Raw genomic sequence first — 27335 nt, forward strand, 5'->3', positions numbered from 1 at the left:
CCTGCTTTTTATTTTATAACCAATCTAAGAATTATTTAATATAAGAGGTATAAGATTTAGAGGTTCTAAAAAAAATAGAATATTATAAAAATAAAAAACTAAAAAAATTATAATATACTCAAAATAGCTATAATAGTATTAATATATTATTTTTACTAATCTTTTATTTCTAACATATATTTAATAATAGGTATCTTTTTTATTTTTAAAAAGAGTTACTCCTGAAAGCTAATCTAGTCTTTAGTAAAAAGATAAAAAATACTAATTTTTTACTATTATTTCTTTAAGTCTAGAGTAGTCTATATATAATTATAAATTACTATTTTTATCTTAATATAAAGAAATAGGAGCTCCAGCAGGATTTTTAATTATATTCCAGATTTTTATTAATATATTAATATAATCTTATTAATGTAGCAGGGGAGAGAAGATAAATTAGTTTATAAGAAAAATTTATAAATGGTTATGATTCTATAAAAAATTTTAGAATATCTCTAATCCAGGTAGAATTTTTTTTTTATAAATTCTACTTTTAATTTTATAGATACTATATTTTTCAGGAATTATAATATAAATATATAAATATAGTATTAGTAGGCTTTTATAAATTTATATTAATTTAAAAAATATACTTAATATTTTAGAACTAAAAGAATATTATTAAAATAACCTAAAATTGAAAAATCAGGCTTCCTAATAAAATTTTATCTTATAATACAGCATATATAGGGTCATTTAAAGATTTTTGGGTTTTTTTTTTATTAATAATTTTTAAAGGTACTTTCTAAACTCTAGCAATAATTCTAGTTTATCTATTATAGATTTATATAATAAAATATATTATCTTGGCTTGATCTAGTTTAAATCTTTTAATAGATCTAATATTTATAATTGTTATCTAGGTACTAGTATCTAGATCTGTATTAATTGTGATTTTACTTATTTTTATTTTTATTATTAGCTTTGAAGTTCAAGAGTTTATTATAGTTTATTATATTTCTCTCTTATTCTAGGTATAATTTACTAGACTAGTCTATATATTATTTATTCTACTTTTACTTTTTTAATAATTCAATTTCTTGAGTTTTAACAGGAGAGTTTTTAAGTATTATTTTTAGAAACAAAATTAGGATTATTATATTATTTAGGCTTTAGATATATATTTATAAAATAGAAATTAATTTATAATTATAATAATATAAAAATCTACTATTAGACCTTGTCAGGTTTATTATTATTTATTATTATTTCTATAAAGTCCTAGGCTAGTATCAAGTAAGCAATTTATATAATATCTTAAAAATATATCTTTTAGTCTCAAGATTCTTGTATATAACTTCTATAAAGTTTTTTTTTAGATTTATAATTATTTTCCAAATTTCCTATTAAATTACTATATTAAGAATAATTATTAGCAGATTTTAGTATATTTAACTCTAATACTAAGAAATTATAACTACTAAGTAATCTTAAATTATAAAAAAAGTTTTAGAAATTATTTATATTTATAAATCTTGATTTATTTATATTCTAGCTCTTTATCAGAATATTACGCTAGAAAACTAATATACATATTAACATTATAAAGATCTTGATTAGTTTGATATTAAGTATAATATAGTTAAATTATTATCATTATAAGAGAGGTTATAAATCTTTATAAAATTTTTATAAGTTTATTCTTAAAAATAAGACTATAATTATTAGTTTGGTAGTTACTGTTTATTAATTCTTAAATATACTAGTCCTATTAATCCTTGCGAGTTTAGTTTATATAAATTAAGATATCTAGGGTCTTTCATTTTTTAGTTTAATATTCCTTAGAATTTTTATTTTAAATTTCTTACATTAGCTAATTAACTTATTTTTATTTAGAAGTTAAACTTGGTACTGTATTTAGTAATATTTATATTTTTAATTCTTACTATCTCTTCTAATTTAATATTATTATACTAGCTAATACATAGATATATATAATTCTTATTTTATATATCCTTTTTCAAGTTTCTAGATATATATACTAATTCGAGTTATTTTTCTTATATTCCTGTTACTTTTTGCAAGAACTTTAAGAAATATTTACTATATTTTAATAATTCCTTAGTCCTAGTTTAATAGATTAGGACTTAGATATTTATCTTAGGTATTTTTTTGTAGATTTCTCAGGTAAGGACACTAATACTATATAGAGTTAATAATAGGATAATAAGTAGCCAGAATAATCAAGTCTAAATCTTGGGGATTTTTCTAATCGAGAAGTTCTTAGTTCTAAATATATTGAGTAGGCTGCGGCACATCCGCTCCATTGGATCCTAAGGCCGATCCGCAATCCGCAAATTTGCGGATTGTGGATGCTCCTCAAGATCCTCATCCACACAGCGGAGCTTCATGGAGCTCCGCACTAGCATAAATCTTGCTATATTATCTACTTTTGGACTACTATGTGACTTTTATACATCCAGCCTACTTTGTATTATACTGCTGTTTTTGTTTGTACTATATAAGATATCAGCTTGTTATCTTTCCTTAATGAAATATTATGAAATAGTATCATATCTTAGTTTAAGATATAATAACATCATTTACTATAAGCCCTTTTCATACTTTATTGCAAAGATATATAGCTTGAAATAAAGTTCTGTTTAGTTGCATAGAGTCTTCTTGAAATATATCCAGAAATATATTTTAAGATAATTATAGATTATAGGCACTCCTGAGCATAACCTGAGTAATAATTTTTTATATGAAAAACTTCTAATAATCTGTATCTGTTTTATAGAAGCTCATATATACTTTTCTAATATTTTTGAAGGGTTTTACTATAGTAAATAGCTTTATTAAGACTATATAATATGTAAATAGGCCTGGTATCCAGGTTTAGTTAACTTAGATAGTATAATTTTTGTCAATTTTAGCCCCCCCAAGAGTTATAGATTAGAGTAGATTCTTGTAGAGCTCTATATAGATATCCTTATAAATCTGCTCTAGTCTGCAATCATCCTCTATTATCTGTACTAGAGATTATCTAAAGCTAATTAGCTATTCTAAATCTTATAGATAATTTAACTTCATGCTTAAGTATTATATTTCCTGTCTCTTATTCTTAGGATTTTCTTTTACTTAGTATATAATTATAATAATCAATACCTGACCTGTCAGGTATTAACCCCTGAGCTAGATAAATAGCAGGTTTAATAATTAGATAAAGGGAACTACCCTGTTAATACTTAACTAACCAAGGCCTGATAGCAGAATACTATATATATATAGTCTCCAAGATTATTAGCAACCTGACCCCCAAATAATTTATTTTATTCTATCCTGACCTACCTTCCTCTCTAAATCTTTCTTGTAAAAGACCTGCTCTGTTAAACTAACTAAGTCTCTTGCTAGTTACTGCCCCAGGCACTCTAGCAGCTTTCTATATAATACTATTGCAAGTACCTTATATTATAGCTTATTTACAAGCTTCATAGTCTCAGTACTCTCTCTATACTGAGCTAGATATATAACTAAACTCTGATCTGGTTCTTTAACTAGATAACCTTCCTGATCTTTTATATAGCTAACCTACTATTTTAGAGCCAGCAACAAATTAGTCTAACTCCTTAGAAATAACAACTATACCTCCCTCCCTACTATAAGTTGGCCTTTATCTATAGTATTACTAGGTTCTATTCTCTGCTAACCCTGCTATAGAATAGATATTATCTATAAAAACTTTGTAAAATAGTAGCTAAATATAGACTTTGGCTCATGACCTAGTATTAAGGCCTCTGTTATCTAGGAAGGAAAAAAAAAATCTGATATCTTGGGATTACTTTTATCAGGTTGCCTATAAGAAGACTGGCAAGCCTGAGGTTATATATAAAAACTGCTTTTATATACTTGTATATCCTTAGTACCAACTGTCACGGGCGTAGGAAGTATTGTTTTCAACTAGCTGTCCAGTATTCACGAATATCACAAGCTTAGAGAAACAAATAAAAGACAGAAACATGAACCCTCTCTCCTCCCTTTTATCAACTTTTCTGGACATACGTCAACACTTTTGACTTTTCCGAACCTTGGTTCAGACAGATGTAACCTTGTTTAGACCTTTGGTTGAGGGCATCAGCGCCCTCTTCGACGGAAGCCCAACTTCCCTGTCAGGCGACGGAACCTACGACCCCAACGACGTTGGCTTCGACCTGAACGGCGAAACTCTCCCGCGCGGCACCGGCGGCGGCTGCGTCGCCTCGGGGCCCTTCAAAAACCTCACCCTGCACATGGGCCCCTTCCCCTATGAACTCACCAGCCAACCCACCCTCCCAGATTGGGCCTTCGCTTACAACCCACGGTGCTTCACACGCAGCCTCAACAGCGCCGTGGTTGCCGATAACCAAGACTCAGGCCATAGCCTGTGACACCAACATGCTGGCTCCTTACTAATAAAAGGCTATCTTAAAGTAATACACTGTTACAGCAAGCCAGTCTCAGGCAATAGAATTAACTAGCTTATCTAATAGATGGTAAGTATGCCTATAAGATCTAATTAATTTATTCCCCTACTAATCTCTATATAATCTTATAGCTATAGATCCCTAAAACCTAGTCCTTCTCCCGGGATCTTCTAGTCAAATTAATACTAAAGTCTATTACTGTTACCTGAATTCCCTTCTAGATTGTTAAGTATACCTAGTTCAAGAGTTTACTTGAGATTTTCTAATAAGCTGAATAGAAGATTAATCTCCTATCTATATAAACCTATAATACTATCTTGACTCTATAGTCTATGATAGTCCAAAGGATATACTTAGCAAGCTTCCTGCTAAAAGCTTTCTATTAATTATTCTTAATTACTAGACCTCCCCCTTTTAACAAGTATTTATAGCTGTTATAGGCTACTTTCTTGATAAAAACTAGAACTACTATAAAGTTCTTAGTTTTGAGCCTTTCTCTGGAACATATACAGGCAAGAATCTAAGTAAAACTGTAATTAAGCTTCTTTATAATTATTAAATTACTGGCCATGTGCTCTCTGTCACAACTAATAATATAATAAATAATAATTTTTTAATATCAAGTATCTAACAGGCTATTTAATCACAGAGCCAGTCTAATATTATAATTTTCAGAGTCCCTTGTATTGCACATATAATTCAGCTTAGTCTAAATAAGCTACTTGGAAGGCTTAAGGCTATAGCCCCTATATAATAAAGAGGCTGAATCAGAGTAGTTAGATAAGCAAACTTGATTGTTTCAAATTAAGTACTCAGCAAGGCAAATTACAGATATACTAAAAAAGGTATGCTTATTCTACTCTATATGTAGAAAGATATATATCTTATATACTATTTCTAAGCTTTGAGGACTTGCTGTCTTTATCAATGCAAGTCCCTAGTAATATAAGATATTTTTGGGCTAATAAGACAAAGAGCCTTGACTAATTCTAATTCAAGATATTTGAACCTGCTGGAATTCAACATTCTTGATACTTAATCATGCTAAAAGACTCTAGTTAGTCTATAATTACTATTGTATAGATTATTAGTACCTCTATTTTTAACTAGATCCAGAAGAATAGCAGCAGATTAATTATCTTCTTCTTCTTACAAAGCCTTTCTTTGACTTTACTATAATATTATCAAAGACTTGAGATATTACTACCTATAATATCTTTAGTATCTATAACAAGCTTTTCTCTTATCTTGATAATGCTAAAGCTAAGTTAAAAAATAAAGATATAATCTAGAAGAAGTAGATGCTCCAGGCTCTCTAGGCAGTAAAGAAGAAGTTCTTAAAATACTATATAGTAACTAATTATAAAATATATAGTAATATCTATATACTTGTAATAATCTTATATTTTTTAAAAAAACTTTACTACTTTGCTATAACAGACTAGCAAGGGAATATTAATTATATAGTATATTATTATAATATCCTTGAATAAGAGTTTTATTAATATAAAGAGTAGCTTCAGAAAGAGGCAGATCCTATATTATTAAAGAATTATCTTAAAGAGCTTTTTAATAATAACTATGATCTAGATACAGCTTGTGCCTTGCAAAACTAGTTATATAAAGAAAACCTGGAGTCTCAAGATAATAAGATTATATAATATATTACAAGAGAAATTAAGAAGCAGAAGCCTTGGGTATACTAGCAAGAGAATAGGAATAAGTTTCTTATTCTAGTTATAATAGCCCAAGATATTCTCTTTATACCTGCTACTAGTATAGATATAGAGTAGCTATTTAATTATACCTATAATATATACTACTATTACTATGGCTATCTTAAGCCTAGAACAATCCAGGATCTGATACTCTACTAGTTTATAATAACCTTTAAAATTAAGCAGAAAGAGATTAAGGTAGTTAAAAAGTATCTCTCTGCTAAAGAGGTAGCTCTCCTTGACCAAGCTAGAAAGCTAGTTATTTAGCTTGAAATTCTTGAGCTAATTAGTAATTATAAAGAGGAGGATAAACTACCTTGTCTAGAGGATATATAGCAGATAAGGATATTAGATAAGGATTTAGAGGTTAAAAGCCTAGAGACCTATTAACCTCTATACAGGCAGAGCTAGTATAAACCAAGTAGAAAATACTCTGCAGAGGCTGTTAATAATAATAATAATCTTCCTAAAATACCAGCAGAGGTAATGCAAGGAAGACCTGGGCAAGTTTAGAAACTTCTAAAACTGCCTAAGGGATTTAAGCTTGCAAAATAGTATATTGTAATAGTATATTACTTAATAGTATTTAAAGTGAAATTAATAAAAAATACTCTTTATTAAATATGTATTTCAAGCCAAATACTAACAAATACTAAAAAATACCAGCAAAACTTCATAAATAATGCATGCTTAAAAAGGCAACTAAACTTGGCATGTTTGCTGTGTTTATGATCTATTAGAGCTCCGCAAGAATCCAGAAGATCCTAAAGACCATCTGCAATCCGCACTAGCACAGATTATGGATGCTGATTTGGATCCTTATCCGCAAGTTGCGGAGCGGATGGTAGTAACTCCAAGGATCTTGCGGATCCTGCCGCAGCCTGATATTAAGGTAGCAGAAATATTATATATAATTAAGTCCTATATAAAATAGTAGCTAATTATAAAAGTTCTACTAGTATCATATTTTCTAGAAAAAAATTTCTTAATTTTGACTATCTAAAATTTCTAAGACTGTCTACCTAAGGTCCTGGCTCTTAATATTAAATCTTAGCAAGATTTACAATAATTATATCCTATCTTTTATAAATTAATTATCTCTAATTAATATTTATTCTTGTTTTATAATTTAGTATATATATTAAGGTAGAACCTATTTTTTTTTTTTTACAATATTTTTTATTATAGTCTTTACTGTAATAGTAATAAATATTAAAATTATTATAATATTAAACTTTTCTATAACAGGGCTTTAGTCTTAGTTATTTTCTTATTTATATTATTGCCTATTTTTTATTTTTTAATTATATATTTTTTTTCATAATAATATTATACAAACCTTGTAAGGCTATAGCTATTTTAGTATTAAGATTTAAAGATTTTTGGATCTTTATTATTTTTTACTATTCTTAAAAGGTTTAAACTTATAAAAAACTTTCTGAAATTATATATAAATATAATATACAGAAATAATTTTTATTACTAGTACTCTATTTATAATATTTTATATCCAAATATAAGTCTTACTAAGACTTTTTAAGACCTGGCTAATAGTATTATCAAATATAAAAATACCTAATAATATTAGTAATTTTTAATATAATTATTTATTAGCACACTAGTTTCTAGAAGGCTAATAAGAATAATTTAAAGATTTAGACTAGTAAAATTATTTTTAATATCTATAAAATTAAGAATCTTATATTTAGTTTTATATTAGTATTAAGATAACTTACTAAAAGCTTATAGTATTATAAGAAATAAGATTATATAATTAGCTTATTTTAGGCGTATAACTTATCTAGTTATTTTTAATATTATGTAAGTAGAAAATATCAAATCTAAATTATTTGATATTATTATTATAAGCTTGCTTATTATTTTCTATTTATTTCGAATATTTCAATAACTAACTAGTATCTTTATTAAGCTTCAAAAATTATTATATTTATTTCCTAGTAACAATAACCATATTGTCAATGTGCAGGCTCAGAAATATATTCAGAACAGAATAACGGACTAAATACAACAGGCAGGCTACAGAGTCAGGCTATCAGACAGGTGCATAGGCAAGACAAGACGTAGCTCGAGGTTCTGATTTGGATCGGAGTCGGAGCTCAAGAAGTCTCATGTAATTGGGCGGTCAGCGACGGCAGAATCAAGGCTCAGGATGAGGCTCGGGCTGGCCCCGTTTTTTAGTAAATAGATTTAAATATTTATTCACTTGAATTATTTAATAGCTTAAAATATATTTACTATTTTCTTATAAAATATTTATTATGTATTAATAGCTAGTCTTTTTATTTTATTTTATTAAATAGAATAATATAATTTATTTTAATAATATTTCTTAGCTTTAATTTTTATTTATTTATTATTATTTTCAAGCTCTTGTTATTAGCTTATTACAAATGTTTTTGTATTATTATTGGAATATAGAAATATAAAAAAAATTATATAGTTACTTATACTAGCAGGGAAGGCCAAGTTAATATATTTAAGAATTTATATAGTCTAATAAAATCAGGTACTAGTTTGTAAAATTTTTAAGCTTAATATTCTGAGATATTAGCAGGACAATGTTCTATATTATTTTCTATTGCTTTTATCAACCTTTCCCAATCTTACGTCAAAAGACTTCCGACTTCCCGGACTTGCATGCCGACGGATCTCTTTCCCGAAGTTATGAGGACGGATCTCTTTTCCTACGAGGCCGCAATTCCGAGGCTGTACACTGATGTTGCAATATTTAGAACCAGGTTGAGGGCATGGCCGACAACCAAGATCCAGGCCATAGCCTGTGACAATACTAGTTATTTCTTGTTAAATTATTAGTCTTAATTTAGATAAACCTATAAGAATTAAAATAGTATAAGGGTACTAATTATAATATTATAATTAATAAAAATATAATATAATTTGATTGTACTGATCTTGTGGAGTAATAATTATTATTATTGTTAGTAGATAGGCTATCAGGAACTAAAAATTATTACCCTTCTTGAAGGCAGTAATATTATATAGAATCAGGTAATAACAGAATACAAGAAAGACCAGACTACAAGGAAGACAAGGAAGGCAGTTACAGATTATAACTATAATATTATATATTATACAGGATTGTAATACGTGTCCCTCTAAGAAAAATTAATCTAAGGACCTTGTTAATTTAATAATTCTGTTTTTATTATTTTTTATATTGTATTGTTTAGTAAACTCTTTACATATGTAGAGGTCTTTTATATCTACCTACTAATTATCTATTACGCTGTAGCCTTTCTAGCAGACTAGATATTAAAAATATCAGGCTTAGTTACAGCCCTAGTAAATAAAATACTTAGTAATAATTTAGTTGATTTTGTAGTAGTCTATATTATCAGGATATTATGTATTATAAACTATAGGTGTAATTGTATAGATTATCTTGATAATCTATTTAGTATTTTGCAAGCTTGAGCTGTACAACTAAAAAAACTAGGTAGATATTAATATATTCTAGTAGGTCAAGCCTATAGGCTAAATAACTAATGTATTTAATCATTTTATAAGACTAGTATAAGGCTTGCTACGCTTTCTAAGTAGTTTTACCTAGTAATCAATATTTATAATAATAATTATTATAAATAGTTAATTAATTTATTATAAGCCTTGAATATAGGTATAGTAGAATATAATCTTAATAGTCTATATTATATATTCTAATTGTTGATTTAGTAGAATATAGTTAAAATTACTATTTTAATTTCAAGAGTAGTAAACTATGCCCTGACAGAATTCTAATATAAAATAGATATTATAGTCTAAGAAAAAAAAATAAGAGATATTCTAGTTATAAAAAATAATATTTCCTAGAACTATACCCTAGTGTTTAGTAATATAATTAAATAAACTAGGAATTAGTTATAGGTATTTAGTAAATTTATTAATAATAATTGATAATCTATTATAAATCCTAACTAAATATAGGCAGATAATAGAATTCATTATAATTATATTGAAAAAGACTAGAGTAAGAACTATTAATGTGATTCCTTATCGACCCGGCCATCCCTATCGACCCAATCGCTCTGTATTCCATATAAATTGCATGTTTTTTAAAGCTTTATAACTCAGCAACAGTCTTTAAAAGATGAAAATTTGAAGTTATATAGATAGATACTATCTCAAAGATATAATATCCCCATTTTTAAAGATAAAAACTCTGAATAACTGGTAATCTAGCAATAAAAATAAATTACAACAGAATACAAGTGTAATTAGTATTACCATGGTAAATAATAGGACTTGGAGACCAAGAACTTAGATCGACGAATATGATGATATAAATAACTTATAAATTCAACTACAGACAACCTAAGCCTCCTGTTGTTGAGTTATAAAGCTTTAAAAACATGCAGTTTATATGGAATACAGAGAGATCGGGTCGGTAGGGAATCACGTTAGCTAGAGACTATAATATGATTATAAATAAAAGAAATTAGTTTAGCAGCTTAGATACTATTATATATTTTATTATATATAATACTATTCTTAATAAGATATATATATATATATTTATATATATATTTTAGTATTTTAAGACCTTAATTATTATAGGCCTTGCTTGGGACGAGCATGTATTATAATCTATCCTAAGTACCAAGCTTAGGATAAGTAACTATATACATATGTCTTATTGTCTGTTATATGATTTTGGGGGGCCTGGTATAACGTATCCTGTAAGCGAAAGGGCCATGCAAGCGAGCGGGCCACCTGTGTATTCCATATAAAATGGCGCCTTATTATACTCTATTATCACAACAACAAGTAGGTCGTAAGTAATAATATAGAAATGCGGTAGAGTATGTCCTTTTATAAATATATTCGTCTCATTTTTTTTCTCTACAACCTTAAGTTTTCTCTCTAAATAGTATAATACTTTTAAATACCATAAATACAGCTGTAAATTATATTACCCAGAGAAGTACTTAATATAGCAGAAAATCTCTAATACCTAAATAGAGGCTACATAACAAGACTAAATATATACTTAAATATCTCTAAACCAACTTGTCGCTGAGATATTAGCGTATGAAAAGACACCAGTTTATATGGAATACACAGGTGGCCCGCTCGCTTGCATGGCCCATTCGCTTACGGGATAAGTTAGTTATATAATAGGCCTAGTCAGCTAGCAGGGTTAAAAACTCCCTATCTAATATTAATAAGGGATTATTCTTATCCTCTCCAGGATTTTATTATAAGGCTATAATATTTAGTAGTATATCCTAGGGCAAGAGGGCAGACCCAGGGTTAGCTAAACTATTATTATTATTATTATTATTATTATAGTCAGGTCTTTCTATTAAAGATATTAATCTACCTCTCACCTGGCTGGAATCTCTAGTGAATAGCTATAATATAATACTAGCTTGTTCTAAATTATACCTTAGAGATCTAGCCTATTAGCTACTAGAGTTTTAGTTATAATCTCTAAGTCTTTTTATATAATAATTTAAGAATTAGATAGTATATCATATTAAATACCTAGCTAAAACCTGACTATCGTTCTTATTGAATAAGAGTATAGATACCTGCCTAATAGAATATCTAAAAATTAGATCTTAATTATACTGTTTCTAAATTCCTATACCCGGACTAAGAATTAATATATCCTTAATAATTATATTTCCTTGACTAGGTAAATAAGAATATTAAGATACCTATATTTTCCTGATCTAATAATTAATCTTGTTAACTTACTAGGAAGGACCTCTAGCTTATAATATTAGTCCTTATTAGTTATTTTTTACAGGAAAAATTTTATAATTAAGCTAGTAGAATTTAGAGCAGGTCATACTATATATAGAGATATCTATAAAAGTACTTGGCTATATTTTATATAAATTATCTTTATAGCATCTATGAACCTGACAGATAAAGAATTTTTTTTATAACACTAATACTATTAAGAAAAAGCAATTAATTTAGTAGTCAGCAGGGATTATCCCCTGAGAGATATTTATTTTAAGAGATTCTTTCATTTATCTAAAAGGCTTTTTATTATTCTATTTAAAGAGTTTCTAGTTAATTTTTTATAAAATTTTTATTAGTTTCTAAAAGATTATCTATTATCTTTGAACCTTATTATATTTTTTATAATACTTGTAATAGATTTTGTTTCAAAAAATATTTATTGATATATACTAAGAATAAACAAATTAGTAGTAATATTATACTAGCCAATAATATATATAGCTCAAAAAATGGATTTTTATTAGCTAACTTATTGAACCTAATAAAGCAGAACTAGAAATAGATAAATTAATTAATATAGGATAATTAGAAAATAAATTATGTCTAGCGTAAAAAAGGAACTATACTAAGCTTAGAATAATAATAATAACTTATCCTGATTTTTAGGATAAAGAAGCTCTAGAGAAAATTTAAAATAGTTAAAGACTAGTTCTAGAACTATAAAATATATAATATAGGCTATTTTTAGCCTGATATACTTAATAATATAGGGGTTCAGTAATAAAATAATATTATTTACTATAAAAATATAAATATTTTCTATAACTAGATTAGTAGAATAATTAATTATAAAAATGGAAGAATAACTAAGACTAATATCCAGGCGTGCTTATAAAAAATAACTAAGCTAGTTTACTAATTAACTTATAGACCTTAGTCTTAAATGAAGTAGTTTTTTTTATAGTAATCCTGGAGGTTAGATAGCTAGCCTTGCTAAGTGAGAAGTTTAAATTTAATTTATAATAAATTCTATAATTATACAGGTATAAAAATATATAAAAAGAAAAAACATTGCAGAGCTTTACAAAAAAAAAATTATTATTATTATTAAGCTGTTAAGATTATTCTATAATGAAATAAACTAAACCTATTTAGAGGCCTTGCTTTAACAAGGTATTTTTTTATTGATATTAATTATATTACTAGCTGAATTTCTATAAAACCTTAAAAGAATATTAGTTTATAAAGCAGAATATTATTAAATATTAGAAAGTATAAGAACTATTATCTTAACTATAGACCTAGGAACTAAAACTAATCTAATAATAATATATAGCGACCCCTAGCTAATTAATATAGAAGGTATCCCTAGTATTATTAGCTAAATATCTTTACTAGAATCCTTCTATATATTCAAGCCTACCTAGCTAGCTCCTAATAATAAGTAATTTAGTTATATTAATTACTAGTTGTTGAATTATATTAGTCTCTTGTAAACCAAGTATTAATGTCTAAATGATTAGTTCTATTATTAGCAGCCAGCTCTGACTAATAGATAATTATAATAATCAAGTAATCTATAGCTTAGAGGCTAGCTATAAAACTAAAATTATTTTTATTAATAGGTTTATCTCAGGTATTCAAGCTTATATTATTAATGAGAGTAATATAAATAATCAAGTTCTAAATAACTAGTAATAGCTAATTTAGTAGATAATAGCTATTCCATATGAAGAAAGTAAAATATATTATATACTAAGTTAATCCTTTTAATCCTGGCTATAACTTTATAAAGCTTATATAAAAAAAAAAAAAACCTGTAAATTATTTAATAATATTTTATAATTATTATTTTATTGCCTATACTAAAAATAATCTATAATAAGCTAGAAGATGATTAGACTAATTATATAGACTTTTGCTAGTATAGCTAAAATCTTAATATTAAAAATAATTAATAATAAAGTTTTAGTAGAACTACTATATATTATTTTTTATTATAACTATTCTATAAGATTCTCTAAAAATAAATCATATTAGTATCTTATTGCCTGCAAGCTAGTATTAAATAGGGATAGAAAAATTATTATAAGTATATTATAAGAATAATATTATTCCTCTCTATATACCTGCATATTCTTCAAATTACCTTTAGCTTCTTAATAGTAGTTACTTTTTACTATTAATAAAGGTATATAAATACTTGGCTAAGACAAAAATATAAAATAGCTTTGACTATATTAAGAAGCTTGACTTTTTTGAGACTTATTCTAAAGCTTGTACAAAGATATTTACTCCAAGTAAGATTTAGGGTATTTTTAGAGCTATTAGCTTAATTCTATTTAATCTAGAAGGATATTCTAATAATTTACTATATAGCTTAAGCCTACTATACTACCAGAAAGTGAAAGTTAGATAACTAGTTTAGTACTAAGAATACCTTATAATTCCAAGTAACTATAGAAGTAAGTAACTACTATCCAAAAGCTTCTTTGGGAGTATATATATAGTCCTTTAACCCCTACTAAAGCTGCTTCAAATCAGCTTATAAAGGGCTATAAATTAGCTATATATAACAAGCTATGTCTGAATTGTAACAAGCCAGTCTACTAGGAACTAACTGCTGATTAAATCTCTGGTCCAGGATAAGCCGTGTACAGGCCAATTCTTGTATAATTATTGCTGACTTCCAGAATGACGAGTCAAGGTTGGCACCAACATCAGTCCGTGACACATATAGGAAGCTTGACGGTCACTGTTTATTAGCTCTCTAGCGAATTCTTCTAGTCCAATACTACTTGTTAGTATCAACGACTCTCGCTCGTGACATAAATAGAGATATATACATATAAAGGCTAAGATATTAACTTACCCCTGTATCACTGTGTCACAGGCTATGGCCTGGGTCATGGTTATTGGCAATGCCCTCAACCAAAGGTCTAAACAAGGTTACATCTGTCTGAACCAAGGTCCAGAAAAGTCAAAAGTGTTGACGTATGTCCAAAAAAGTTGATAAAAGGGAGGAGAGAGGGTTCATGTTTCTGTATTTTATTTGTTTCTCTAAGCTTGTGATATTCGTGAATACAGGACAGCTAATTGAAAACAATACTACCTACGCCCGTTACACACTGTACTTCCCATATATAGGAAGGGGGGGTACTGTTATAGGTCCTTGCCTATATAAGGACCTTAGAACTTAGTAACTTGGCCAATGCCTATATTGTCATGGAGATGGTGAGCCACCTGTAGGACTTCCTTATAGCAGCAATTACTTTTTCCTTCCTCCTTCCCAGCAATTCCTTCTTGTACATACATGTCTAGATAGGAAGAGCCATCTAAATACATTCTATTACAGATATAAAAATATATATATTAATAAAATATTCTAGAATTTTACGCAGAAAGTTAATGTTTTATTAAGTAGTAAAAGTTATTATATATTTTATTTATATAAATATAACCTAAAATTATTTTAAACTAAATTTATAGTAAGATATTTCTCTAACTAATATTAATATAATCTTGGCCTAGTTTCTAAAAAAACTTAGATAAAAATAATATTTCTAGTAAAATATAACTAGCTATTTAAAATAGAACTAAAAAAATTCATAAATCTTAAAAACAATAATTAAAATCTTATTTCTAATATATCTAAAATTGCTAGTTTTTATTATTCTAGTATACCTCCTATTAATTCTTATACTAGTTATTGTTACTAAGGTCTTATATGCTAAATTATCCCCTGCTATAATTCTAGTATTTTTAATAGCTGAATAGTTATTCTAGGCCTGTTTATAAAAGTTTAATATATTATAAAAAATATTAGCTAACCTGTAAAGACTATTTATTAAATTTAATTTTAAATAGTCTATAAAACCTGGTTATTTTAAATTAAATATAATTAATTGAGTGTCAGGGGCCAGCTCGAGCCTCATCCTGGGCACCGCACCCGGGATGAGATTGTGCCGCCGCTGACCGCCCGGTCAGCTGAGATTTCCTGAGCTCCGGCTCCGATCCAAATCAGAACCTCAAGCTATGCCTTGTCTTGTCTATGCACCTGTCTGATAGCCTGATTCTGTAGCCTGCCAGTTGTATCTACTCCGTCATTCTGTTCTGAATATATTCCTGAGCCTGTACATTGGCATTGAGACATATATCAATATTATATATAGTAACTAATTTAAAATAAAGATTAAATTTAATGCTAAAATTTATATAATAACTAGCCTGGTATTGTCACAGGCTATGGCCTGGATCTTCGTTGTCGGCCATGCTCTCAACCTGGTCCTAAATAAGGTTTCTGCAACATCAGTGTACAGCCTCGGAATTGCGGCCTCGTAGGGAAAGAGATCCGTCGGCATGCAAGTCCGAGAAGTCGGAAGTTTTGACGTATGATTAGGAAAGCTTGATAAAACGGGGGAGGAAGATATCTGCGCTTCTTTCTTATGTTTCTTTCTCTAAGCTTGTGATACCCGTTTATACAGGACAGCTAGTTGAAAACAATACTACCTACGCCCGTTCGGTATCAAAGTTTATGTAATAAATAATTTAATTATAGATTCAAATCTAGCTCTGCCTAGCCTGATTAACTTATTACTTTATCCAAATATATCTTAGCTAGAAAAAAATATCCTACATAAAATTTTATAATCCAGTAAATAGGTATATTAGAAAACTAGATTAAAGTTTTCTTATAATAATATTATATTATTAATTAACCAGGCTTGCTAGATAAATAACTTAATATATGTCTAGCCTATTATTCTAAAATATATAATATCAAAGTAAATTTATAAAAGCCTGTTATTATTATATTATATAAAATATTCAAAAAAAATCATTCAAATTGAAACAATATTCTATATTAATACTTATCTTACTTGGGAAAACTTATTAAGCTAGTAAAGATATTTTTATAAGAATTAATTATAATTATTATATTGTCTAGCTACTATATTAATGAACTAAATAATATATAAAATCTATATATTGGATTTATACTATATAAAATAGATTAAATATTATTAAATTATACTAGAATATATATCTAGATATAGATATTTCTATTTTCTCACTGATATAGACATTACCTAAAAGATTAAAAACATATAAAAAATATCTAACTGAATTATAATCAAAGATATTAAATTAATCAATAAAATTACAATACTTTCACTATATTCTCCTGGAACACTAGACAACAAATATTATAATTTATTAAAATAAATATCTAAGCTAACCTATTTAATAATCTATAACTAAATATATTAGTTAGAATAAAGTCCTTGTTAGAGAAAACTTTAGTTTTGAGAATTCTTAAATCTTTATTAGAAGTAAGATTATTTCATAGTTAATTATTTATCTAGAGCTCTATAGATATTATTACTTAGATACATTTGAATAATTAAAGGATTTTGCTATCTATATATATCTAGTAGATTATGAATTTTTTTAATCAAGATAGTTATAATACTAATAAACTAGTACTTATGGCCTGCTATATCTACTTAGAAACTATATTTACTTTAGACTATTATCATATAGTATATTACTACTTATATAGCCAAGCTAGTGCAAGAACATAATATATTTTTAGAATCTTTAGAACCCACCTCTTCTAAAATACCTGGTCTAAATAAAGAACTATATTGTTGATATATTACCTTGTAATTTATTAATACCAATTATATTATTTTTAAAATAAAGATAAGCCTACGAATAATAAGCTAAAGCTAGATTAACCTAAGCTTTTTAATAAATATAACTGAAGAAATACTATAATCCTGCTATATAAGATTATTCATAACTATAATTTTAAGATTACTACTAAGTTTAAAAAAGTTTAATATCTAGAGGCACCCCGAGACTATTAGCTAGATTAATATTTTTTAAAAATAAATAAAAATCCTTTTAAAAGAATAAAAAAAACTAGTTCCCCAAGCTATATATTTATAATGTTAGTCTATCAATTATATAAAGATTAATTGAATACTTAACCTATTATATTAACATGACAAAATATTAATGATTATAAACCTAATATTATTTATATATTTTTATATTTATAATATATGGAAATCTTAGTCCTGGACCTGATACAAGCTTAAACAGAAAAATTATATAAATATTCTAAAATAATTACTGTTATTATTATCAATAGTATTTCTAATTATTAATTTTGAAATATATTACCTATCCTAATAGTCTCAAGTGTATTCTAGATATTATACTGATTAATAAATTATTAATAATGCTATATTAACTTCAGGTTCTTATTCTTGGTATAAACTATAACTTCATTAAATTATTTTTTTGAATAATATTTCTTAATAATTTTAATAGCTTTGATTAAGCCTTTCTCTATATAATATTAGGTATATATTTATATTTCCTAGTAACTAGATACTAAGTATTAGTTATAGCTTACTCTATATATTTCCTAATATCAATAATTAGCCTTACTTTAATTTTTATTTTATAGTGTTTAGGTAGTTTATATCGCTAGTTTATTTTTAATATCTTAAATATTTTATTTCTTAATAGCAAGTTCAGCTATTAATTTATTACTCTATTAATAGTATAAATAAGTTAATAAGTATTCCTGGACAGATATAGTGACTAATAATAACTAGCTTATTAGATCTATTTATTATTTTAGTAAAGGAAAACTTATAATTAATTAAATATATATAAATAATAAAATTATCTTTATTATAAAGTCCTATATTTCTAGCTATGTAATTAAATATAAAATTATAGACTTTTTGAAGGACAGCTTTGATTCTAACTAGTATTCTAATCCTTTAAATAAAGACCTAAAATAATAGCTCTAGTTATATACTAGAGTTTTGTTAAGATAATAAGTTTTAGGCAAGACTATAATAGAAATAGTTAGGCTATTATATAACTTAAAACTAGCTATTAATAATATAAAATCCAGGCTACTATTTTCTAAAAGTATTAACTAAAATATTTAGCTTTTTTTTTCACTATATTTAAACCTAGATCCCCTAAAAAAAGCTTTTTATAGTTATCATTAATATCCTAAGAAAGAAGATAAATTAAAAATATTATATATTATTTAATTTACTATTTTCTAGGATTCTAGCTACTATAATTAAGTTCTTAGTTTTTTTTTAGTACTAGAGACTTTCTATAGAAACTTTATATTTTTCTAGTTAAATATAAATAGCCAGAGTCAAGGCAGATCTTTTAATATTTTTAGTAATATTTAGCCCTCCTATTACTGTAATATTTCTAAAATATTATAGTATTATATATCAAAATTTTTATAATATTTTAATTTAATAATCTTTGCTTCTAATATAATACTATAAAGATAATATTATATACTTACTTGATTAAATTCAGGTATTAGATAGCTTCTATAGCTATTTAAAACAAGCAGGTAATATTTTCTAGTTATATAACTATTTAATACAGGAATAAAAAGGGTTTAAAGCTAGCAAAGGCTAATTTTATCTGTTATCTATCTACTATTGCTAACTTTTAATTTTCTAGTTATTTAGGAGACTTGGATCATGATACCAGTCCTTTATATAGGTCTTGCCCTTGAATATAATACGTGGCAGTAATACCTATCCTGTAGAGTTAATATACCTGTTACAGGCTATGGCCTGGATTTTGGTTGTCGGCCATGCCCTCAATCTGGTTCTAAATAAGGCCTCTGCAACATCAGTGTACAGCCTCGGAATTGTGGCCTCGTAGGAAAAGAGATCCGTTCTTGTAACTTCGGGGAAGAGATCCATAGGCATGCAGGTCCGGGAAGTCGGAAGACTTGACATATGATTGGGAAAGGTTGATAAGGGAGGAGGAAGATATCTACGCTTCTATCTCTTGTTTCTTTCTCTAAGCTTGTGATACTCGTTTATACAGGACAGCCAGTTGAAAATAGTACTGCCTACGCCCGTTACAATACTTGATTGAGGTTACCTATTCATGATTCCCAGGCTAGATAACTTGATATTTGCTATATATTTCTGCCCTTGTTACTACTTTTGCAGTAGTATTAAGGCCTATTATATATCTAGTTTTATCAAAGCTATAGAGGTCTTTGGGTAAAATACCATGCAGCCCATGCTATATTATAGTAATTTGTACCTGATTAAACTATACCTTAATAGCCCCTGGGTCCTTATATTTAGCGTGCTGATAATTATAATATCAAGACCAAGCTGTCTTTAGCTCTGTATAGCAGTCTATAAAATTATAGACCTATTTCTTACTAATAATCTTTACTGGGGTTGAACCACGCTCTGCTAGAAGAAGATTAGCTATTTATTAGATATATAGTAACCTAGGAGCTGCTCCATGTTGATTTCTAGAAAAAAGCTATTATAAAAGTAATTCTTCTGTATTAGCAGTTAATTTATAGCTATTTATCTTATTGCAATATATTCTACTACAAAGTTAGTCTTGAAGTATTGAGCAAGGTGTATTAAAATATTTGGCTATATTATAAATAGTTGCAATTTTTATTCCTTCTAAGAGCAAATAATGCAAGGAGAATTCTTCCTTCTTTCTTGGTCAAGTTTTTTGAGTTTTGACGCGCTTTGGAGGCATGGTTGGTGGTTGAATTACTGTAGTATTCTGATCGCGCGAGATTTATGAGACGTGGCCGACTCGCTTACCGAATACGTTACTTGTATCCAAATGTAACCTGTCATCCGAATGAAAATAGTAACTAATCTTGGCAACGTAACAGGTAACTCCATGAATGAAAATAAGTAAACAAGAGTATTATCTGAAACCCACTAGGACCTCAGAGAGTCTAACTAACCTATATCCTGGCGAGTTGAGGGTGAGCGGGGCGAGTTTAAAGAGTCTACTGTAATTGAAAGACCGACATTGGTTGTTGTACTGGCTCAGGTTCGCGGCGCTTGCAGGCTGTGACAAGTGATATAACTGATCAACTGCGACACACCAAACAACAGCTCCACAACCTCACAGCAAACCCACTTACCCACTATACTTCTCGGAGTCATCACTGGTACACTATGGAGACCCTAGGTGAAATGCCTGCAGAGACTCTTACCTTTGGCGACCCGTATTCTTACTGCAGTATCGACGGTGACAAGCTCCAGTGCAGCAGCGCCAGGGATGAGAGCCAGATAAACATTCCCATAGCGGACATACTCTGTATACTCTCAGATGGGAAGGATTCACGGGGGTACATAGTCGTCTTTCTTAAGGGGGCCAGATCACCCAGTACCCCACCAGAACTCGAAAGAATACACCTTGAGACCGCGCTACCAACAGTGTTATCCGACCATTTACTCACTGAAGTACCAGGCCATCTCAACAACGACTGTCATGTAGTCGTTTCCACGGCTTCCGGGACAGGAAGGGCCAAAGTACTATCTGGTATACTTCAACAACTTCTCGCGTGGATCGGCCTCAATCGATTTAAAGTTCACGAGACACAGTCAGCTCAGACAATAACTGAGTTGTGTCATTCTTTGTTCATCCCGCAGGCCGAAGCGGGTATTGCACAAACCATCGTTTTACTGTCTGGAGATGGTGGACTCTGCGATATTATTGATGCATTCCATGGTACGCCGAAAAGCATCCAAACAATACCGAACATAGCCCTTATCCCTGCCGGCACTGGCAATGCCATGGCGAATTCCATAGGGCTGATGGCCCATCCTAAAAACCCACTGATGGCACTGCTGCGCGGAAAACCCCTTCCTCTACCCGTTTTCGTTGCTACGTTCTCCGATGGAGCGCGCTATGTCCAGGGGGACGGTTCCCGCGTTTCGAGGATATATGGAGGTGTTGTTGCCAGTTGGGGGATACATGCCTCGCTAGTTGCCGATAGCGACACAGTCGAATATCGCAGATATGGAGCCGACAGATTCAAAATGGCTGCAAAAGAGCTCCTTTTCCCATCAGACGGCAGCGAGGCCCACAAATACAATGGTACTATAACCTTGCTTAAGAGAGATAACCAACAATGTCTCGAGCATGAACTGGTCCTAGAGCATAAGGAACATGCATACGTGCTGGCAACATTAGTGTCGAATCTCGAGAAAGATTTCAAAATCTCTCCACACTCTGCCGCACTTGATGGCTCTCTGAGGATCGTTCATTTCAGCCCAATGCCATCTCAGCGGGTAATGCAGCTGCTATCTGCTGCGTACCAAGACGGGCAGCACGTCAAAGACGATGATGTCATGTACTGCGAGATTGAAGGCTTGAGAATTGATTTTCATGAAGTAGACGAGAAGTGGAGGCGTGTGTGCATCGACGGTAGGGTGGTTGTCGTAGAGGAAGAAGGCTGGATGAGTGTGCGCAAGGAAGGCAGGTCATTGGTGACTCTCCTTTGGTCAGGGCGTTAATAATAGTCCTTGAAAATTTCATCCCTTTCATAAGTGCTTTGGCTTTCGGCTGCTGTCTCCGCTGCAGAAGTTAGTCTGATATTAGTATTGGCAGATTGAAGGTGTGAAAGCGGTCCTGTGGTTACGATTTCGGTTAATTGAATGTTTCTACGGGAATCAATAGATAGGTTTGGCGGTTTTAATCCTCAAAAAGATATGCACGAAGCACGTATGTTGTGAACAGTGACACAACATAGGCATATATTGAGAAACACTCTCAAAAACCCATCTGGCTATAACAGCCTCATTCTTGTTTGAAAGTGCTAAAATTATTCAGTCAGTGATATCCAGACTCCCACATGGTCGAAGTCTAACGGAAACAACCGAAGTTCGACTTCGGTGTGTTGTATCCTCGGCTATTATCGCCACCAATCATTGTGCCGGAGTTTCGACCACGGCAGTAATCAGGTAACGTTTCCTTAAATATCCTGGTCGGCTTTTCACCCATTTGCGTACCCACTGTACTGTCAATCGCGGCTCCATATCCAGAAATCTGGAAGGCTCAGATGATATCTATTTGTACATACTGAGTTACCACATCAGAGAAGACTGATAACCGCTGTCACCATGTCCTTTTCAAATCTCGTCTCCGACCTCGCATTGAGAGACAGTTATGAAGATCGAAACTCCCAGATCTCGAATGCACGGTCTCAGGTTACTGCTCGATCATACACAAGTACAGCTGCCACAAGTGTCAGCATAGCCGGAGACATCTCAAGCCAGCTTCATTCTGGCTACAGCCATCCACTTAGCAGGTCATGGCAAGCAGAGAGGCAATTAACCAAGGTCTGTAGCATATAAATATCCGTTACCTCTACTCCGCCCGAACTTTCGCTTTTACTGCAGTCGTTCGCTCATGCCCGGTTCTGACTTGACTCTAGGAAATGTTAATCTACCCCCTTTTCATCACGGATAACCCGGATGAAGAGACGCCTATTCCGTCACTCCCAAATCAACATCGTCGAGGATTGAATCGGCTCGTACCATTCCTGCGGCCCCTTGTTCAGAAGGGACTCCGCTCTGTCATTCTGTTTGGTGTTCCGCTGCATCCATCTGCTAAGGATGCATTGGGAACCTCCGCGGACGACCCAGCCGGCCCCGTCGTACAGGCCATTCGTCTTCTCCGCTCGCGCTTTCCCGAACTCTATATTGTGACTGATGTTTGCCTTTGTGAATACACATCTCATGGCCACTGCGGGATTTTGCGGGAGGACGGTACGCTCGATAATGCGCAGTCTGTTGACCGAATATCGGATGTTGCGTTGGCTTATGCTAGCGCTGGTGCACACTGCGTCGCGCCGTCTGACATGAACGATGGGAGAGTTCGCGCCATAAAGCTGAAACTAATTGAGGCTGGTCTGGCTCATCGTGTGCTGTTAATGTCTTATAGTGCTAAATTCAGTGGCTGCCTCTATGGACCGTTCAGGGACGCGGCTGGCTCTTGCCCTTCATTTGGAGATCGCAGATGCTACCAACTTCCGCCTGGTGGCCGCGGGCTTGCACGGAGAGCCATTCAAAGGGACATCGGCGAGGGTGCGGATATCATTATGGTAAAACCAGCAAGCAGCTATCTTGATATCATTAGAGACGCAAAAGAACTTGCGAAGGATATTCCAATTGCGGCTTATCAAGTTAGTGGTGAATATGCCATGATACATGCTGGAGCAAAGGCTGGAGTCTTTGATCTGAAATCAATGGCTTTTGAGAGTACCGAAGGGATTTTACGAGCTGGCGCTGGGATAATAATCAGCTATTTTGTGCCAGAATTTCTAGAATGGCTCTAGTTTTGACAATGCCCGATTCGCTATCTGTCTAGCAATAACCACTAGGACTATCATGCCCTGCTCCTTTCTCCTTTTCATACCGCTTTGTAGTTACGCAACAGAATATTTTATGATAGTTAAGCCGTATTATATTTCTATGTACGCCACTTTAAAATGCTGCTTCTCTCTTTATTTTGGTTACCATGCACTTATAGCCTTTAATTAGGAGAGATTTAATAGCATGGAAAGAAGGATTGTGGAGAATTCATTACCATGCATAGCCTTTGGTTAATAGCATAGAAATGAAAGGACTATGGTGACTCCGCAGCCAATTAGCAAGCGTGTAGCAATATCTCTGGGAATTAATGATAACAGTGTATAATCGTGTCAAGAAACAAGGTCAACCCGCTTTATGAGGCTTTAATGAGGACAATAACTGCTGCTCTGAACCAGTCAGATATGATTTTTGAGCCTTTCAAAAGCACAAGAACAATTAACTCGACAACATGAGCTTGAGCAAATGTCGTAGTGTTACAACTGGGCAACGACAATAACCCGAGCAAAACATGGACTAGAATTAAAATAGCCGAGCCATGGATTTCTGAGACTTAGATAAAAGCATCAGATAATGTCACATATAGCTTGGTTTTAGTCCCTGAAACCCATAAGCGACAATGTCGGACTTCACTACTTCACCGGGAGCGACATAAGCCCCGCGCCGGAGACGGACGCCAGGGTATATAGTACAGCCGGCTCCGACATAACAGTCTTCCTCGATGGTAACAGGCCTGCCCTGGTAGCGGCTTTGTGAACCTTTCCGTTCCTGCATATTTGCGTGAGCCATCGATGTGAGAATCGTCACTCTTGGGCCAATCCACGTATGTGCCCCAATGGTAACAGGACAATCATCCACTAAGAGACAGCTCTCAGATATCATAACATCCTCGCCAATATGGATGTTGTATCCGTAGTGACAATGAAAGGGCGTTTCTACCACAGCGCCTTGTCCGATAGACCCTACAGGCCTTGGCGACGTAACACCGGAAGATGAATTGATGGACGCTTGGGGTACCAATATCTCCTTCAATAAACGGTTCTGCTCCTTGGCGCTAAGACCGGAAACAGGGTTGCAGGCATTGTTGAACCGCCAAAGTGCGGCTCTACATCGCTCTCTTTCCTCCACAAGTATAACATCGAAGGGCCTGTAAAGTTCACCGCGTAACATTTTATCCCTTTCTGTTTCCTCAGTGGAAACGGCACGCCCAGATAACTGGTGTTCAATACTCAACGCCATGCGGGCTTGAGCTTGCGGTGTGTTAGTGTCGATGCTAGTGGTATGGGCTGGCCGCTGGTCCATTCCACCTTGGAATATGGGGACGCTTGGTTTTGTATGCCCACTGTGTGAAAATTCCCTGATTGACGGAACAAGCGGGTATTCGCTTTTCGAATGACCTTCGCGAGACAACTCGTGGATGGATGGAACTTCTCGAAGGTCTGATTTTGTCAGGGGATCCGCTATGTAACCGGTCTGGTTTGCGCCTGGCCAAGTCCGCTTTGACCATGAACCCCGACTAGATCCAGTACCCGTAGGGCTAGTGTTGTACTGGGTTGTTGGACGGTTATCATCATCGGCAACCATTGGCCTCATTTTCCCGGGGTCATACGGCTCTGCTAGACTTTGCTGCCGATCATGTTGACTGGAGTCGTGTAAATACTGTGCACCGACGTCCGAATATCCTTCTTTCGATTGCAGCGGAACCGGTGTTTTCGTTGTGGAAGGTTTCTGCCACGTACTGCGAGATGAATATCCTTCGCAGATAAAACCACCCCTTAGGCAGTTATTGCCTGCGTTGTAATCAGAACCGGGCGTTTAGAACCGACTGAACAAAGGTGGGGTGCGAGGAGCTTACAGGCAGGATGCTGTTCATCGCATTTCTTCTTGCGCCGTCGACATGTCATGCAGCCGGTTTTGGTCCTGTTGCTAAAAACGCGCTTCCTCTTGGGTGCGACTTGCACGGCATTTTGCGACCTATCTTGAGGAAAAGAAGATGTGGAAGCCTGCTCGCTTGGTATAGAACTTTCGACGACTGGTCGACTAATACCATCCCAGTTCTTTTGGGCGACATCGGGTCCCTGTGCTTCGCGCTGTAGCGCCTCAGCCAACTGAGCATCCGAAGCGTCTATTTGCTGGGCCCGCTGAGTCTGACCTAACAGCTGTGCGTCATATTCATGCCAACTAGCGTTTGTGGACGATCTTCGAGTGTTTTCACCCTCATCTGGCTTGGCATGCGCTTGGGGAGATGTATGCTTCAACTCTGTATCGCTTTGAGAACTCATAACTCCATTGGAGGTGCCTGCCTGCGGAGAATGCCCTGCAATGCCATCTGCGGAACGGACCGGGCTTCTCAGGCCACGATACGACACTTGGGAATCATCTTGCTCAGAGTCTGACCTTCTCCGTTTTGTCCTGCTAGAAGAAATGAGAGCGCTATGGGAAGTTGATCGCCGTAAATGTTCTTCGTCTGTTCTCATACCAGTATTCCCGGTCTCTTTTGACTCTTCTTCGTGTCGCGCGGTCCGATCAAGTGCAGTGCGTGGCCACGCTTCAGAAGGCTCCCGACTGTCTCCATTGCTTGGACTACCATCAGCAGCGGATCCAGCCACAAGGGCATCCCTTCCATTCACTGCCGTGAACCGCGAGGGGCTATGGTCCACCCTAGAATCCTTCTCAGACTCTTGATCGTTCATCACTGATGCGGTTGCGATTGCGGTCATAGTGCTAATCGAGTTAAAGTGAGAGCAGTACCTAGGGTTGCGACCCTAACCCAGGTAATTGCAGACAGGCTGTCCAGTGAACAAACTTAGGCGCCTAGCGAGTGATGATTCGTTTGTGTATATTGCACAGCTTGCGATTGTCTGCAACAGCCTATATAATGTTGAGACGGTGGGAGCGCAGACGACAATCCGGACCAGCTCGTCGGCCACTGTGTATTGGGGGTATCTGACTCGAGCGCGGGCCGTGACGGCAACAGGGACATAAGCTATGGGTTATAGGACAAGGTGGAGAATAGCCATCAGACAATATATTATGATTGAGATACTGGAAGCGAGTCTAACGACAGGGTTGGGAGCGTGAGATGTGCGCATATATATCAAAAGGTAAGGGAGTGGAGCGCCCGGTCTAAGCTGCATAGAATGCCTAGTAGTGCGGCTTTCGGTGATTAAGCCTCGTGGTCGTCGCTAATGCCGGCTGCATATGGGTTGAAACAAAGGTGA

The 27335-nt window shown here is 32.4% G+C and overlaps 4 protein-coding genes across 4 annotated transcripts; 3 read left to right on the forward strand and 1 right to left on the reverse strand.

Annotated features, from left to right (window-relative positions):
• Positions 1-4097: 4097 nt before the first annotated feature.
• BDW70DRAFT_161448 (uncharacterized protein) lies at positions 4098-4406 on the forward strand (the record flags this gene model as incomplete). The annotated part of the gene is made up of 1 exon (XM_073740982.1): positions 4098-4406. A coding segment is annotated over one exon (309 nt), but the record flags the coding sequence as incomplete, so codon positions are not given.
• Positions 4407-20780: 16374 nt separating this feature from the next.
• BDW70DRAFT_139465 (diacylglycerol/lipid kinase family protein) lies at positions 20781-22437 on the forward strand. Its single transcript, XM_073737392.1, has one exon. It carries the CDS (start codon positions 20914-20916, stop codon positions 22255-22257), a length of 1344 nt encoding a protein of 447 aa, XP_073594358.1. The 5' UTR covers positions 20781-20913; the 3' UTR covers positions 22258-22437.
• Positions 22438-22729: 292 nt separating this feature from the next.
• On the forward strand, positions 22730-24385 carry BDW70DRAFT_78381 (porphobilinogen synthase HEM2). The gene is made up of 2 exons (XM_073744840.1): positions 22730-23082; positions 23178-24385. The coding sequence occupies exons 1-2, from the start codon at positions 22864-22866 to the stop codon at positions 24078-24080; spliced, it is 1122 nt and encodes a 373-aa protein (XP_073594359.1). The 5' UTR covers positions 22730-22863; the 3' UTR covers positions 24081-24385.
• BDW70DRAFT_78393 (uncharacterized protein) lies at positions 24277-27179 on the reverse strand. The gene is made up of 2 exons (XM_073744841.1): positions 25970-27179; positions 24277-25904 (listed from the first exon to the last, which is right to left on the reverse strand). The coding sequence occupies exons 1-2, from the start codon at positions 26832-26834 to the stop codon at positions 24691-24693; spliced, it is 2079 nt and encodes a 692-aa protein (XP_073594360.1). The 5' UTR covers positions 26835-27179; the 3' UTR covers positions 24277-24690.
• Between the last annotated feature and the right edge of the window lie 156 nt (positions 27180-27335).

Source organism: Aspergillus foveolatus (genome assembly GCF_047715535.1).
Source record: "Aspergillus foveolatus strain CBS 279.81 unplaced genomic scaffold BDW70scaffold_37, whole genome shotgun sequence".
NCBI lineage: Eukaryota > Fungi > Ascomycota > Eurotiomycetes > Eurotiales > Aspergillaceae > Aspergillus > Aspergillus foveolatus.

What these genes read in the sequence shown, in the direction of transcription:
- BDW70DRAFT_139465 (XM_073737392.1), top strand. Translation starts at nt 20,914, where the DNA reads ATGGAGACCCTAGGTGAAATGCCTGCAGAGACTCTTACCTTTGGCGAC.
- BDW70DRAFT_78381 (XM_073744840.1), top strand. Translation starts at nt 22,864, where the DNA reads ATGTCCTTTTCAAATCTCGTCTCCGACCTCGCATTGAGAGACAGTTAT. An exon ending in CAGAGAGGCAATTAACCAAG is followed by an intron (nt 23,083 to 23,177) that starts GTCTGTAGCATA and finishes ACTTGACTCTAG; the next exon opens with GAAATGTTAATCTACCCCCT.
- BDW70DRAFT_78393 (XM_073744841.1), bottom strand. Translation starts at nt 26,834, where the DNA reads ATGACCGCAATCGCAACCGCATCAGTGATGAACGATCAAGAGTCTGAG. An exon ending in CGATGAACAGCATCCTGCCT is followed by an intron (nt 25,905 to 25,969) that starts GTAAGCTCCTCG and finishes ATTACAACGCAG; the next exon opens with GCAATAACTGCCTAAGGGGT.